This window comes from Saccostrea cucullata, unplaced genomic scaffold (genome assembly GCF_032062105.1).
Source record: "Saccostrea cucullata isolate Sc308-1 unplaced genomic scaffold, CSIRO_AGI_Scuc_v1 ctg667, whole genome shotgun sequence".
Lineage (NCBI taxonomy): Eukaryota > Metazoa > Mollusca > Bivalvia > Ostreida > Ostreidae > Saccostrea > Saccostrea cuccullata.
This window is the reverse complement of record NW_026928881.1, coordinates 278,001-295,197: the sequence shown is the minus strand read 5'-3', so window position 1 is coordinate 295,197 and position 17,197 is coordinate 278,001. Positions and strand designations below refer to the sequence as shown.

Here is a 17,197-nt window from a genome sequence, read left to right as displayed (position 1 = left end):
GTGGTAGGATATTTTAGAATTTATTTCACACAATTTTTACTTATCAACATTTGAAAGAGAACATGGGAACATTTACCAAGGGATATTTTCAATCATATTTTGTTGATAATTGATAATAGTCCAGTGCTTATGGAGAAGAAGATGAAATAGTGAAAATAATAAAAGTTTTCACCAATGGCAAATTAATTTCTGTGAGCCTTTGGCTTAGGTGAGCTGAAAAGTGTGTATTATTTTTTTAAGCAGGGTTTATTTAAAATGCTAAATGCAGACATGAACTTGTACAAAGTACATTTCAGATTGTAGAGCCGAACTTTTTCCGAAAACAAGATTTAGTGTCGGGTTCGGGATCCTTTCTAAATGTACACGTAAGCGTCAAATTGACATAGATTTGTTTTCAGCAGGCAAAAGCCATGGCTGGTCCGGCGTTAAATGATGATATTCAAACGATTACTTTTCATAATCTACGCCCTCTTTTTCTACATGGAACAATAGGGCCATTCTGCATACTCTATTTAATCTGGTTCTACTTCTGGACAGTGGTTTATGGCGTAGAAAACTATTTTGAAGCTGGTCTAATTGCTCTTGCTGGCATAGCCATTTTACAGATATTAGCTTTGTTATGTTGTGTGTGGTCCGTAGATTTGCGATGTTTGATGACATGTTCAAAGGTAATGATAATAACAACATGAAAAGAAGTAATTTGTTTCAGATGAAGTATGGAAGTGTTGTCATCATAGATGACATTTCAGTTTTAACAGCTGGTAGCCCGAATTTGCACATTGTGCCTCAAAATGCAGACAGCTGTGTTAGTTAATTATGTTTTGTCATATGGTGTGTCCAGCATTGTAGAAAGAGCCATAATGATGAACATTTCATTATCTTGAATAGTATTAGTTCAATAGTTGTAAATAATTGAAGTACAATTAAGAGTTTATGTAATCTGTATGTCCCATGTTACATACATATATAGCCCATCCATGCTTAATAAAACTTTAAAGTTGTTTCCCTTGTAAATTGAAAGCTTAGAAATAAATTTTATTTTAAAGAAGGAAGTGCTCATTTGTAATGCTAAAATGTAACAGAAAAAGTAAATTGTTGAAAGATAGTTTCACCAATCTCAAAGAGAGTGCTTTACATGCTTTCACCATCTTTGTCAAGGGTTTTCAATCCTCTCTGCTTCCCATTTAGTGGACGCAGAGCTGATTAAAAATCCTTGGTTAGTGAAGATGACTTCCACAGGCAAAAGGCAAATTTTTTTTGTTTGCATGTCTTTTTAAAAGAGGAACTTTGTTGATCATTCCAAAGCATTATAAGAGTGTTAGAAATATTCAAGCAAATCTCACTGTATCGTGAACATTACTGAACATCAATATTAATACAGGTGAAGAATCCTGATGATGCAGAATGGCTGAAAGTAACACCAACCCCAAATAGTGGATCAACTGAATTTGTCAAGTTACACAGAGAAAAGGTATGTTTTTTTATGGTTATTTGGAATTCATTTCATTACTCCCAACTGATCCTTGTAAACTCTAAAGTAAATGTCAAAAGATATACATACAAACATGCAGTGTTTCTCTGTCTCTATATAGTGTTTAGGCCAAAAATAAAAATAGTCTTGTTTCCTGCTACCCGACCTACCTTATTTTTTTTGCACCGGACCCTAAAGTTTTTTTTAGTTTTGGGGGAAAAAATCAGAAATTTTTGGAATTTCATGTTCCAAAACTGAAAAAAATATATATTCAAATGGTATTTCATAAATTCTATGTTTTAAATATGGACTTTCATAAAATACCACGAGAGTTTTGCATCAAAAGACATGAAATTTAATTTTAAAAGGCAATATTAACCTATGGCATGTTTAATGTGATCTTGTATTAGTTCATATCCAAAGACACACCATCGGAAAAAAGAAAAAAGAAAATTATTTCCTTACTTACCTACCCTATTTTTTTCAGGCTGGTAGCAGGAAACAAGACTATTATTTTTTTTGGCCTTATATGAATTCTTTAAGTATGATGCATCATAAATAAATAATGATAATTACTTTCTATTTAGCTTCAATGGCACGTCACTCTCTAAATGTTATTTTTTTTTTGTACAGGTTGATGGAAGACCTCCTGATCTTTGGTTTGTTTTCCAAAAGACTCGTTACATGTATGACAGGGAGGAGAAGAAGCAGTTTGTTTCTGCCCAGTTCCCCGTGGATCTCCCCGTCAGTCACTACATGGACTGGAAGGGGTACCAAGAGGAGGAGGAGCTCAAGCAGAGCGAGAAGAAATTCGGAAAAAATATGTACGATAACATCACAAAGTGCTTTACTTCTTTATCATAGCATTAAATAATCATTTGGGAACATATAGTTTTGTAGTTATTTTAAACTCTTAGCTTTGGTTTTCGTGCTACTTATAAATGGAATTCTTAATAAATGTAACTACATGTTGATGACTGAAGTTAAAATGATGCATACTACCTTTTTTTCAATGGCTTTTTAAACATATTTTCAAATTTGAAAGAAAGTACTGTGCTATTTTATTTAATCTTTACTGTTAATTTGTTGATGGTGAGGTTCAATTTTTTTTATGTCTTTAGTATGGAGATGGACATTCCTCAGTTTATGGAACTGTTTAAAGAGAGGGCAACAGCACCTTTCTTTGTGTTCCAAGTGTTCTGTGTTGGACTGTGGTGCCTGGATGAGTATTGGTATTACAGTGTGTTCACATTATTCATGCTGGTTGCATTTGAAGCCACACTTGTGCAACAGCAACTCAGGAATATGGCAGAAATTAGAAAAATGGGAAATAAACCATATTTAATACAGGTATTTAAATATAGACTGTCATTGCAAACACATATATGTGTAGTTGCATTAATTGCATGCTTAATAATTTCAGCCAAACATGTTTTCATGTAATAATATTGAAAATGTTACTTCTGTACAAATTCAATGTAGAGTCTGCAGAAAATAAGTTTATCCTGCAGCTTTTTAGATCTAAAAAGCTAATATGTTTATTTATGTAATATTAGTTTATACACAATATATGTACTGTGCTACTGTGTAGAGACTCAGTTATGCGTATCTAAGTATAGAATGTTTACATATGCAAATGAAAATGTGTCACGTGATCCGTTTCTGACCAGCCATTGGAAGGAATAGGTAAAATTTATCGCATAATATCACAACACTGCTGCTGCATCTGGTCAGTAATTTTCCAATGGCTGGTCAGAAACAGATCACGTGACACATTTTCATTTGCATATTATGTAAACATTCTATACTTAGATACGCATAACTGAGTCTCCACACAGTAGCACAGTACATATATTGTGTATAAACTAATATTACATAAATAAACATTTTATACACAACATAAACAAGAATAACATTTCAACACTAGTTTAATATAAACACTTTGCTCATTGACATAAATATTTACATTCAAATGTATATTACAACACTTTTTGGCTTCTTGGGGCTACTCGACTATCTACTAACGCTGGGGGCCCAGTAGGGTGTACAGGTACCTGGGTGTGCCCAGCAGGTAACTGCAAATCTAACAGTCAAGACCCTGGGGTAGATCCCGGCAGGGTGAGCAGGTACCCGGGGGGAGCCCGGCAGGTATCTGAAGTCTAAATAGGGATGATTCTAACATTTACTATAGTCAAGACCCTGGGGTAGATCCCAGCAGGGTGAGCAGGTACCCAGGGGGAGCCCGGCAGGTAGCTGCAGTCTAAATAGGGATGATTCTAACATTTACTATAGTCAAGACCCTGGGGTAGATCCCAGCAGGGTGAGCAGGTACCCGGGGGGAGCCCGGCAGGTAGCTGCAGTCTACTAGGGAGGATTCCTAACTTTCACTGACTCTGGGGGAGCCCAGCAGAGTCGACAGGTACCTGGGGGAAGCCCGGCAGGTAGCTGTAACCAAAAAACAGAATGATACAGTGAAATTTACATGATCAAATTCCGTCATTTATATCAAGTTAAATAGAATAAACAAATATGACAAATTACTTAAGTCATTAAATAAAAATAATAGAATTTGTTGGGGCTTTAAGGGCCAAACGAGTGATGAAATGACAATTGAGAGATTGCATGAGACACGAGTTAAATATTCAACTTGTAGCATTTATCAACTGATATATACACCATCTACTTAAAACAAGAGCTGAGTTTTCCTTGAGCTTCTTGTAGCACATTTGAGGATGTTCTTATGTATCTACTGTAACAGTTAGATGACCATCTACCTAATGTTTGTATGAGGTGATCCTCTATACCCGCTGCAGCTGCAGATGTTGCTGCACCAATTCTAAAAGAATGTCCGCAGTACTTCTGATCATCTAAGTTCAAAAGTCGTAACATGTGTCGTAACATACCTATAAAGTTTTCTCTGTACAAAATTTCACCATTAAAATCTACAAACATTGGTGACTCTGGTAATAATACATTACTAGACCTCATCTGCCTAAATTGAATCATAGATGTGACAGGGTACAAAGGTGGGACATTGAAGACTTGTATCTGCACACCTGATCTGAAAGGATCTGTTTTCGACTTTCTAAGATTCAGAGTATAACTAGAATGATCCTGAGCAAAACTTACATCATTAAACAAAATACAATCATTTGTGTCTGTCTTATTTCTAGCAGTAAACTCACCACACCGTAAAAAAGCAAAAAAAGCCATTTGACATACAGCAAGCATCATTTTGTCAGTGTAACGTGAAAAAACACCTGCTTCTAACAATTTTGTGATTTTGTACAAAATGGCAAAAGTAATGGGGAAGCGTTTATGTACATTAATATTACAGGTTGACAAACTTTGTGATCTTTTGACTCCCCTAAGAATGCATTCTAAACGTTGCATATTCATCAAAGGATTTTTATATCCTGCCCGAAGATAATGATATCTTATACCTGCTAAGTATAACCGGATTGTACTGTAACTCAGAAAAAGTGCCTTATAAGTCTTCTGAGATACGTGGTAATGTATCTTCGATAACAATATTACTTAAAGCAACAAAACATAAAAAATGATCAATAGCAGTTTTATAAGTCTTTGCTGTTTGTGGACTTATGGCTGCGTCCCATAGATGTTCGACATCTTCTTTCAGTCCATCATAAGCTGGTGCGGCGGAACACAAGGCGTTGGTTTCACATAAGCCTCTGGTGCTAGTTGCCGAAACTTTGTCATCTGAAAACGAGAAAGCGCATCCGCTATGTTATTTTTAACACCAGGGATATGTTTAGCATGGACTGTGAAATTATTCAGAGCTGAGCACCATGTTAATTGTCTTACAAGGGACATAATTCGTGGCACTTTAGATCTACCTTTGTTAATGATGTTCACAGTAGACATATTATCACAATGAAACAAAATACGTTTACGGGGCCATTCACTACCCCACAAAACACAGGCCATCACAATTGGATATAATTCACAGAATGCCATTGAGTTGGTTTGAGATAGCGCAAGTATATCTTGTGGAATTTCCCCTTGAAACCATCTTTTGCCAAAGATCCCTCCAAATGCAGTGTTTGTGGCATCTGTAAATAAATGCAAGTCAGCTGATGATACAATATTTTCATCCAAGAAAAAGGAGACCCCATTCCATCTGCATAAGAATTTGTGCCACATGGTTAAGGCCTTTAAAGCCCCAACAAATTCTATTATTTTTATTTAATGACTTAAGTAATTTGTCATATTTGTTTATTCTATTTAACTTGATATAAATGACGGAATTTGATCATGTAAATTTCACTGTATCATTCTGTTTTTTGGTTACAGCTACCTGCCGGGCTTCCCCCAGGTACCTGTCGACTCTGCTGGGCTCCCCCAGAGTCAGTAAAAGTTAGGAATCCTCCCTTAGACTCCCTAGTAGACTGCAGCTACCTGCCGGGCTCCCCCCGGGTACCTGCTCACCCTGCTGGGATCTACCCCAGGGTCTTGACTATAGTAAATGTTAGAATCATCCCTATTTAGACTGCAGCTACCTGCCGGGCTCCCCCGGGTACCTACTCACCCTGCTGGGATCTACCCCAGGGTCTTGACTATAGTAAATGTTAGAATCATCCCTATTTAGACTTCAGATACCTGCTGGGCTCCCCCCGGGTACCTGCTCACCCTGCCGGGATCTACCCCAGGGTCTTGACTGTTAGATTTGCAGTTACCTGCTGGGCACATTCAGGTACCTGTACACCCTACTGGGCCCCCAGCGTTAGTAGATAGTCGAGTAGCCCCAAGAAGCCAAAAAGTGTTGTAATATACATTTGAATGTAAATATTTATGTCAATGAGCAAAGTGTTTATATTAAACTAGTGTTGAAATGTTATTCTTGTTTATGTTGTGTATAAAACAGTGAACATTTATCTCAAATTCCAAAACTGAAGGAAAATAATGAAATATCTCGAAAACCCATATATAATTAATGCACAACCATCATCATAATTTTTATAGGTTGGTGAGATAATTTTGTGTAGCTGATTCACATTTATGCTATTCAACCTCCAAATCAGAATAATAAATACTGACTCTTTTCACAAAAAAAAATATGTATACATTTACCTGGATTTTGTACCAATTATCCAATACATGTACTTTCATGCATTTTAAACAGCAATGTACGATTATGTGTGTCATTAATACTGTAACTAACTTTCTCTTTTAGGTTTATAGAAACAGAAAGTGGAGACCCATTTTGAGTAATGAGCTAATTCCTGGAGACATAGTGTCGATTGGCCGATCTCAGGATGATCGTCTAGTGCCGTGTGACCTGCTGCTGTTGAGGGGACCATGTATTGTTGATGAATCAATGTTGACAGGAGAGTCTGTACCTGTCATGAAGGCATGTATTTTTTTTACCTTTGTAGCAGAGAATAACTTAATCTCCAAATTATGTTACTTATAATTATATCAACAAGTGTTTTAGCTTATTGAATGTACAAACAATATTTAACAGTCTGAAATTAAATTTATTTTTAAAGAAATGAATACCTTGATTTTTTTCTTTTTACAGGAAGCCGTGGAGAACTTAGAAAGTCACCATGTTCTTGACATGGAAGCAGATGGCAAGCTTCATGTGTTGTTTGGAGGGACCAAAGTAGTACAGCACACACCACCCAGTAAAACAGGCCCAGGGTTAAAAGGTAATCAAACATGTTTGTCCTACAACAGATCACAGTAAAATAGTTTCAGTCTCAAGATAAAATTAAAATGTAGAAAAGAAAAGAAAAAAAAACTAAATTGCCATCCAGGAAAACAATATCAAGGTTAACGTGGATATTAAATTAAAAGCGAAATAATTCTTCCCCTGTACCATCCTTCAAAAAGGGACAAATAAAGGATAATGTTTTTTTTTTTATTTTAGCTACAGACAATGGGTGTGTTGCCTATGTACTGAGACACAGTTTTGGTACATCACAAGGCAAGCTGTTGAAGACGATCCTATTTGGAGTGAAGAGGGTGACTGCCAACAATCTGGAGACATTTTGTTTTATCCTCTTCCTTCTAGTGTTTGCCATCACAGCGTCATCTTATGTGTGGATTGAGGGTTTGTGTTCATTATTTCTTAATTCTAGAATATATAATTGTCTAGCAGCTATATTGCTAACATGAACATAACCTTATACATTTGTACTTCAGAAAGCTTTTTGCTTTTAGATCTTTAGGCCACGTTGAATTTTCAACATCCTTTCAGAAAAAAGGGTTTATGTGTCATTTTGTTTGAAAATAGTTTCAAATATTCCTTTTCAAGCCATATGTTTACATACAGTATTTAAGTTAGAATAATGTTTGCTTTATCAGGTACAAAAGATCCCAAGAGGAATCGTTACAAGTTGTTTTTGGAGTGTACATTGATCCTGACATCGGTAGTGCCCCCAGAGCTCCCTATAGAATTGTCACTAGCTGTCAACACCAGTCTACTGGCTCTCACCAAACTATGTAAGTCTACATTGTATAAGTACATGTAACTGATCCATTTTAACCCTCGGTGAAATTTTCTTTCACTTAATTTAGAGATAAATCTATAAGAGATATTAATCCTCAATGAAATTCATTCATAAATTAATTAGTAGAGTTGCATGATTTGTCTTTCTATCAAAGAGGTAGAAAATCACTTTTCAATTGGACAAGTATTCCACAGTTAAATATTAGTTTTAAAAAAATGAACAATTACAATTATGTGTCACACTGTTTTTGCCATTCAGATGTATACTGTACAGAGCCATTCAGGATCCCCTTTGCTGGCAAAGTGGACATCTGCTGCTTTGATAAAACAGGGACGCTAACTGCGGATGATTTAGTAGTAGAGGGCATCACAGGACTCAAGTAAGGATATATGTATCAGAGTGAAACAGTTCTTGCAACAAATCCTTGTCCAAATTCCTTGTAATAGAAATTAATGAAATTATTAATGGATATAGGGTATTGTAATTTTACATCTGTTTTTAGTGGTAAGGAGATGATATCTGCCGCCGAGTCTCCTACTGAGACAGCCCAGGTATTGGCCACTTGTCACGCTCTGGTGCACCTAGATGATGAGTTGGTAGGGGATCCACTGGAGAAGGCGACACTCAAAGCAGTGGAGTGGAACCTTACAAAAGGTTAGGAAGATAAAACAGGAGGGGGAGAGGGGTACTCAGAGGAACTACCCAATAAAATCAAAGAAAGCATGTGTATTTTGTAAATTTCATAACAGGTTTGAAGATCATTTTCATTTGAAGCTACAGCTATACCTGCATGTAACTGTACTTCACAATATTTATGCCAAGTTCTGTTTGGTTGCAAAAACTTTTTATTCGCGAGAACTTTATTTTTGCATAATTACTCGAGACGGAATGCTCGCGAAAATTTCATTCTCGCGTATTATAGAATTCCTTAAGATTATGTAGAGCAATGACCACAATTCGTGAAAATTTTGTCTTGCTAATAAAGAGTCAATGACTATCTCGTGAAAATAAGGTGTCGCGAAAATTAAGTGATCTACAATAGCAATATTCTTATTGACTGTTTTCTATGCCAGACTTACATAAAGAGTAAAATTGATTGATTTTAGGAGAGTCAGTGGTACCTCAGAAGAGGCGGACCCATGGTCTGAAGATCTACCACCGCTTTCACTTTGCCAGTGCTCTAAAAAGGATGTCTGTCATTGCTGGGCACACAGCCCCAGGGTCTGTGGAGACGGAATATATAGCCACCGTCAAAGGAGCACCAGAGACACTTAAACCTATGGTGAGATTCATAAATCATACATAATTAGGTAATCTTGAGTCATTGGGTAACTTGAGGATTCTCATGTTTGAGATAAGGTTTGACTATATATTTATAATATCACATTCGTAAATGCACTTAATAATATCTATGCAAACTTGTTAAATACATTTTTTGCCAAATATACAGTATTTCTCTCAGTCCTCAATCTTTTCAGTTTAAAGAAATGCCATCCGACTATGATGAGGTCTACATGGAAATGTCTCGCAGAGGGGCAAGAGTTCTGGCCCTTGGGAGTAGAAAACTGGGAAATCTGTCCCATCAACAGGTTACACATTATAAACTTTGTTTCTCAGAAATTTATAGTGTACGGTATATATAAACAGATTTAGAAATGTTTCTGAAGCTTTTAAAATGTTTGATTCTATAAAAGATCTGTTGATAAAATAATTCCATTCTTTGATCCTGTAACATACCCCCAAGGGTACTGTGGATTATTACTTATTCTATTTCCTTGTAGGTGAGGGAAATGTTGCGGGAAGACGTGGAAAAAGACCTACAGTTTTGTGGCTTTGTCATCATCTCCTGTCCTCTCAAGTCCGACTCTAAATCTGTCATCAAGGAAATTAGCCAGGCTTCTCACCATGTAAGGACATTTTTTTTTTCCCCAGGGAAAATAATTTCTGTAATATTTATCACCTTATACTCCAAATCTAAGCTACATGTAGCTAAACAACAAAATTCTGCTCTAAAGAATGATTTATTCATCTAGTGATACACTTGTATGTTTTTATACAGAATGACACTAGATGAACACTTTAATATAAACTGTTTATTAAATGAAGAACATTCTGTAAGTAAATTTAAATCTAAAGGGTTGTTTATATGAATTTGTACTTTTTGTTGGTACAGGTTGTGATGATCACAGGAGATAATCCATTAACAGCATGTCATGTGGCCAAAGAACTCAGAATGACCAGAAAAGAAATGTTAATCCTGGAGGATCCAAATCATTTTGGTACATCACTTATTTTGATGTCTTCCATTGTTTTTCTCATTCCAAAAACGCAGTACAGTTAAGGTGCGCAATGGAAATATTCACTAAATTTTGTATTTAAAAATGTATTCGGAATCGAAATAGCGATTATTTTTAGTACATTATTTATATCGGATAATTGTAATTATGATTAATAACTATATATCGAGGACGATTATATTTTATATTTAGACTAGTCACGTGATGCGGCAGTCACGCGATTTTAGCACATTGACTTGAAGTATTGATGTTCCATATGAATATCACTAGTGCAAGGGCATAACCAAGTTAAATTTCCAAGTTTAGTATATAAATATTTTCAACTCGCATTGTAGTTTCTAAAAAGTGCTGCGATCCTGTCTAAATTCTGCAATTTTATTGTTAAAATTATACTTGTAAGACAGAATGCTATATTTTTTGCTGGTCAGCGGCAAGAAATATTGATATAATTAAATTGTTTTTACGATTTCATCAGGATCGCAGCACTTTTCAGATACCTTAATAGTTCTATAGTTAAAATGTAAAAGCTTACTTTGATCCATAGAGTGTATGCCCTTACACTAGATCGATTTATTAAGACCCCCCATGTTACCCTCCGATGTACTTGCATACAAATATACGGCAGTGTCAATTAAATACGTAATGTACAGAAAATATGATAATAAAATAGTGAAGAAGACATTAAATTCAAGTTATTGGCCCAAAAAATATCTGTAAATAATATTTTATTTAATTATAATAAATATATTTTGTTGCGAAAATATTACTTGATTTGTCTCTCACTGCATTCAAACTACGTCACGTTGTAAGAAATGACGTCATATTGACAAGTGTATTGCGATCCGTGACTTGTTTATAACTTGTTATATGGGATTTAACTAACGACAAAATAACACGCTGTAGTAAGTTTTTATGTAGTTTGATGATTTCTTACTGGTTAGATAAGCAGACAAACACATTTTGTGGTATTTTAAAGAAATGTTGTATGACGTATATTGTGTATGATGTCATAGTCAAGTTTTCCCGTACAAATTAGGCTCCGCCTCCTTTTTGTAACCTTAACTGTGCTGCGAAGTACATGTAAATTAATCAGATAGATAATGTGACAGGTGTACACATGGAGTTATACTTGGAAATGTTTCAACTTAGATACTTTGATTCAAGCTTCCTTTGTCCTTCTGTAATTATTAAAGAAGTTATATAATGACTTATTTTTACAAACCATATTTAAGACATATATTTAAATACATTTTTTGTAGTTTGGGTACATTTATTTGTATATTTTTTGTAATAACAGATGACTCTTGGCACTGGCAGTCTATAGATGACAAAATTGTCCTCCCTCTGAACAAAACAAAACTGAAATCTGAGATCCTCCCCAAGTATGACCTCTGTATCACTGGAGATGTAAGTACAATAGAAATTAAAATCTTAGATCCTCCCCAAGTATGACCTCTGTATCACTATATGAACTGATTCTCTTACACTTTGTAGTTGGGTTATTTAGCTTTGCCTCCAGTAACTTTGTGCTTGACAGAAATATTCATCAATTCTAGGTAAAATAATAATTATTACAATTGTATCTTGTATGTTTTAGGGCATAGCCTACCTCCAGTCTGAGGATAAGAAATTACTACAAGCTGTGCTCCCAGCAGCCAGAGTCTTCGCCCGAGTGTCTCCCAAACAAAAGGTATATATTCCAAGTCATGTTTACAAGGTCGAGGCCCTACATCAGAAGATCATTGATAACATGATAGAATTTTAACTCTTTGATAAACCCCTTATATATTTGTATTCTGTTTTAGGAATTTGTGATCATAACACTTAAGGACTTGGGTTTTACCACACTTATGTGTGGGGATGGAACCAATGATGTAGGAGCTCTCAAACATGCTGATGTCGGTAAGATATTTCATTTATTGCATATTCCTTGTATTTTGAGAAGGGAATTAAACATATATCAAATATGGAAATGTGGTTACACTGAGAGAAGGTTCATTTTTCAGTACTTTGTATTTCAAGGTTTAGATAAAAATTATTATAACTCGATTTTTTTTTAACTACAGTGAATAATAATTATCTTATTTGAATCCTTATCCAATTGAAAAAAAAAATTAAATTAAGCCAAAGAGTATTTGGCAGTCCTTCAATCAATATTTAAACAATTCTGGGATAATTTTAGGTGTAGCTTTGCTGGCAAATGCCCCTGAAAGGCCAATGGAGAGAAAGAAAAGGAAAGAAAAATCTGATGAGGTAAACTTGTTTCACAAACTGTTGAATATAAACATCTTCATATACCAGGGTAATTTATATCTCAATTCAGTGCTTAAAAAATGGCAGTTTTGTCATTGTTCTTTAATGAAAATACTTCATCAGTCCATTGAATACCTGTAGGGTATGTATTTTTGACAGGGAACCTCAGTGGATGGAGAAGCAAATACCTCAAATGACAGAGTTATGCCCCCTGGAATGAAAGGTAAAATGGCTGGTCGTGCTGCCAAGGCCAGGGCTGTGGCAAGGGGAGACAACTTAGCTCCAGCACAGGTAAAAGAAGCTTAATCAAACTAAAGAGCTTGATCAGTAAAAGTTTTGGATATTATTTTTAACCAAATCTCTTACCAATACTTTTACCTCACCTTGACAAAGTTGAGATGAACTTACGCCTGATAATGGCATTAGAACTTGAATAGAGAATGCATCTACAAACACAAATTACCAGAACATGTATTATAATTATGAGACTTACTTACTTCTAGGTAATGTTAATTGAGATGAGCTTCATAATCTTGTAATATGTATCGGTATGTTTATTATATTTATTAATCTTTATAGAAAAGGTTGGCCAATATGATGAAGGAAATAGAAGAAGAGGAGAAAGCTCAGATTGTGAAGTTAGGGGATGCCAGTATTGCTTCACCATTCACCTCCAAGCTTTCCACTACAGTGTGTGGTAAGAGTTACTATCTTAAGAAATTTGATATAAAATGCAAACAAGAGAATAGGTCTATATTAAAGTCTTTCATACATTCTACAATTAGATAAAATTCTAAAATCAGAAAATTAAAGAAAGATAGAGAATTGTCTTAGATATCCATACTTGAATTCAACACAAGTACAGAGTCTTATAAATAAATTGATTGAGTTGTATATAACAAATTAAGGTATAGTAATATGATACAGTATTTGTGACTGTTTTTTTTTTTTTGGCAGTATGTCACATCATTAAGCAGGGTAGGTGTACCCTGGTGACTACCTTACAGATGTTTAAAATCCTGGCCCTGAATGCCCTAATCCTGGCTTACAGTCAGAGTGTGCTGTACTTAGATGGAATCAAATTCAGTGACAGCCAGGCCACCATGCAGGGCCTGCTACTAGCGGGCTGTTTCTTGTTTATTTCTAGGTCAAAGGTATGGATTCATTGCTTTTTTTAAAAGATAAATACAGTATAATGCATGTTTGTTTATATACATGACAAATGTAGAGGTTAAAGAGCTTTTCTAGACTTTAAATAATTTAGTTTTTAATTGACAATGATCAGAAGATAACAATCAGACCCAAAGATCATGAAACAGTTTTAGATAAGTCAAATTTGAAATTTGTTTTGATTCCTATTTTAGAAAAAAAAATTTATAAAGTCTGACATGTTAATTTTCAAGTGTCAACTCATATAAAAAAAATATATAGAGGACTGAATTTTGACTAAAGTCTAAGACTGCTTCAAGTCATATAAGGTCCATTTTGTTTTGGGGGTTCGAAGCACATCACTCTAACACAAAGTTTACTGATTTGTTCATACCTGTACTGATGTTATCTTTGCAGCCTTTGAAGACTCTATCAAAAGCTAGGCCTCTACCTAACATTTTCAATGTGTACACTCTACTGACAGTGGTGCTTCAGTTTGCTGTCCACTTCTGTTGTCTAGTCTATTTAGTACAAGGTGCTAAAGCCTTAATTCCTCCTAGGTAAGCCTCCTTACAATGTCTGTAGTGGCAGTGTAAGTTATTGACATAGGTTTAACTGCATTTGTATCAAGTAATTCTACATTTTCTATGCCCTTTTTGAAGAATACATGTTGTGCATTTTGCTCTGTGCCTTTCAATCCAGTCTGTAGTTTGTCTTGTTTACCAACAGTTTGTGAATAATATCTTGGGAATCAAATGCTAGATACTGTTAGTCATTTTAATTCCACAGTGTTAAAATTTCATGATATCTCAAAAAGTACCAATTTCGATGGTTTTAATTTCATGCTGCAAGAAATATATTTAAAAATTTCAAATAAGCATTTATTCATTTTTAAAAACTAATAATAACATTCTAAATGGTTTTGATTTCGCAGAAAAATGATAAATCGCTAACATACTTCAACATGGCGAAATTAAAACCATTGTGATTATTTGCTAATCTACAGTAGTCATCAGATTTTATATGTGTTGGCCATGAAAATAGATGACTCAAGAGGTCAAAGTTCAACTACCGGGTAGTTTTCTGATCCACCCAAATGGAATGCCTGATTAATGTCCCAAGAATGCTTAAGTTGATAAAACTGTAATTTTCTATTTTAAAGTCAAATCTCAGCCAATATTCCATAATATATTATGAATCCTTTGCTTGATAGTCATCAAACTTGATGCAGAGTTTGGCTGTGACAACTTGTAAATTACTCCTTTTGCAGTAACCAAAGGACGTCAAACATATTTGTAACCTTTAAAAAAAATGATTATTTGATCAAGATACCTGTAATTGCCATAAAACTGTATGCTTATTACTCACAGTAACTCATTGATGTTAATTATTCAACTTTGAAAGTTTTGTGTATTTTTTTTGTTGCAGGGAGGAAGAATTTGTAGATTTAGAAGCAAAATTTTCTCCAAATATATTAAATACTACAGTTTATATTATATCAATGGCTCTACAAGTCTCAACATTTGCTGTAAATTACAAGGTATGTTTGTCTTTTACTATTGTCCATATTTGAATTACATGTACATCCTTTTTTCGAACTCAATGAAAATTTTCATTACCTAAAGTACAGGTACTTCATGCATGATTTTTATTTTTCCCAGTATATTAATACTTTCATTTTTTCAAACAGGGTGAGCCGTTTATGGAGAGTTTGTTCAATAACAAACCCCTGCTGTATAGCCTTGCCTTCTCTGGGACGGCCATTACAGCTCTAGCTAGTGGTGTAGTCCCTGAAATGGCAGAACAGTTTGAAATAGTTCCATTACCACAAGAGGTATAGTAAAGCATTTTGATTTGTTGTTATTAGCTTTTCTTTAATTTTAAATGTAAATGTGTCTTAATGAATTGTGCATATTCAAATGATCAATTTTCATTTGAATTTAATGTTTTCCATGGTATAAAACTATTTTATTACTTTTATATCAAATTTCTTTCAAAACCTGCAGTTCATAACATGACCAGAATTTGATTGTAAAGTCAGAAAAGGTCTACACAATATTACATTATTACTGGTTCAACTGAAAAATAAAACATGCACGTCTTAACATTTACTCTTTGAAAATGTTCGAACATCAATGGGAATGTAGATATTGGTTTGCATGTGATCAGATGTATGTTGAAAGCTTCAGACATGACCAATCTGTATATCTCAATACATGAACAAAAAATAGCATTATCTTTAAAGCCTGTTGCATCCCCCTCCCCCCAAAAAAGAGAAAAATTAGCAGTAATTATGCACAGCTTTTAACATTAATTATAATTTTTGTTTTCTTTTAATTTCAGTTCCGTAACACAGTACTTCAAATTTTAGCCGCAGATGTGTGTGGATCTTTTATCATTGATCGAATCTGCTCCTTCCTGTTTGGACAAGGGCGTTTACGACGTGTATATTAAAGCTATTTATTGAGTGTATGTGGCGTTATGTGGTGAATAAGGATTATTGACATCATGGAACAAAATTCATTTGATCATTTTCCAGGCACTCTAGGCAACAAATCCAGTTTTCTGCCATTTTTATCATGATTATTAAACAGACATCTACACATGGGGTTATTGATGTTCTGAATGGATGGATGTTGGTGATTGTTGTAAAAACTTAATAAATGGAGAATATCAAGAGTTTACTTTATTCTATATATATCATTTAGTTATGTTGTAGGAGGAGGGGATTGAAAAAATATGCTATGGAATTAAAACAATATGTATATAATGTAAATTTTTGGCTTAGTGGTGATTTGAACCTGGATCCCCTGAATCACTTGTCAGTGCTCTAACCATTGTACTGTACAGGCCAGTATCAATATCCATTATCTATGCAACTTGATCATGAACACTACGGTTTCATGCCATCCTACCTGATGGTAGAGATAACTTCATCATAAAAGTCTGTCCACAACTATCCTTTTGATTAGATTTTAGTCAGTATTTCTGTAAATGCTATCAGTATTTGATCACCAGAAGCTAATGTTATTTTGCAACTTATTATTTAAGGAAACAAAAGACATAAGCTCCCTCACTTTCCCAGACATGTGATGAAAATGATCAGAAATGCAAATAATGAATTTTTCCAAGTCCAATGGCCATAACTGTCAAAAATTGCTCGATCATACCTAATACAGATCTTGACCTAGATATCAGTATTTTAATGATAAATCTGTACTCCAAATTTCATTTCAGTATGTGCAAATTCTGCAAAGGAAATAAATGGAAACTGCAATTTTCCAAGGGGAATAACTCTGTCAAAAATTCCTCACTTGTATCCAAAACAGAATCTGACCTAAGTTATTCTGTTAGCTTATAACAAATTTCATTGCAGTATGTGCAAATTCTGTTATGAAAGTGAACAGAACTTGTTTCTGAACCGATTGACTGACAAAGCGACCGACAGGCAGCAGCAGAGGAATATGCTCTCCTTTTTTCGAAGAGGGACACACCCATTACACACTGATGGAACAAACTTGCAGCAAGTGAACTCTGCTTGTCTATAATCT

The 17,197-nt window shown here is 34.7% G+C and overlaps 1 protein-coding gene across 1 annotated transcript; it reads left to right on the top strand.

Moving 5' to 3' along the window:
- Positions 1-378: 378 nt before the first annotated feature.
- Positions 379-16,325, top strand: LOC134279020 (endoplasmic reticulum transmembrane helix translocase-like). The gene is made up of 25 exons (XM_062761333.1): positions 379-668; positions 1,382-1,471; positions 2,105-2,295; positions 2,593-2,821; positions 6,666-6,846; positions 7,018-7,143; positions 7,365-7,547; positions 7,802-7,939; positions 8,206-8,326; positions 8,450-8,601; positions 9,054-9,229; positions 9,426-9,536; positions 9,729-9,854; positions 10,121-10,226; positions 11,542-11,651; positions 11,842-11,934; positions 12,050-12,146; positions 12,427-12,497; positions 12,657-12,788; positions 13,077-13,194; positions 13,455-13,651; positions 14,064-14,206; positions 15,075-15,186; positions 15,337-15,480; positions 15,990-16,325. The coding sequence occupies exons 1-25, from the start codon at positions 411-413 to the stop codon at positions 16,098-16,100; spliced, it is 3,516 nt and encodes a 1,171-aa protein (XP_062617317.1). The 5' UTR covers positions 379-410; the 3' UTR covers positions 16,101-16,325.
- Positions 16,326-17,197: the final 872 nt, after the last annotated feature.

Bases quoted from the DNA above. Each gene is read 5' to 3' on its own strand.
- LOC134279020 (XM_062761333.1), top strand. From the start codon at position 411: ATGGCTGGTCCGGCGTTAAATGATGATATTCAAACGATTACTTTTCAT. The intron at 8,327-8,449 runs GTAAGGATATAT...ATCTGTTTTTAG, and splicing joins GAGGGCATCACAGGACTCAA to TGGTAAGGAGATGATATCTG. The intron at 12,789-13,076 runs GTAAAAGAAGCT...TAATCTTTATAG, and splicing joins ACAACTTAGCTCCAGCACAG to AAAAGGTTGGCCAATATGAT.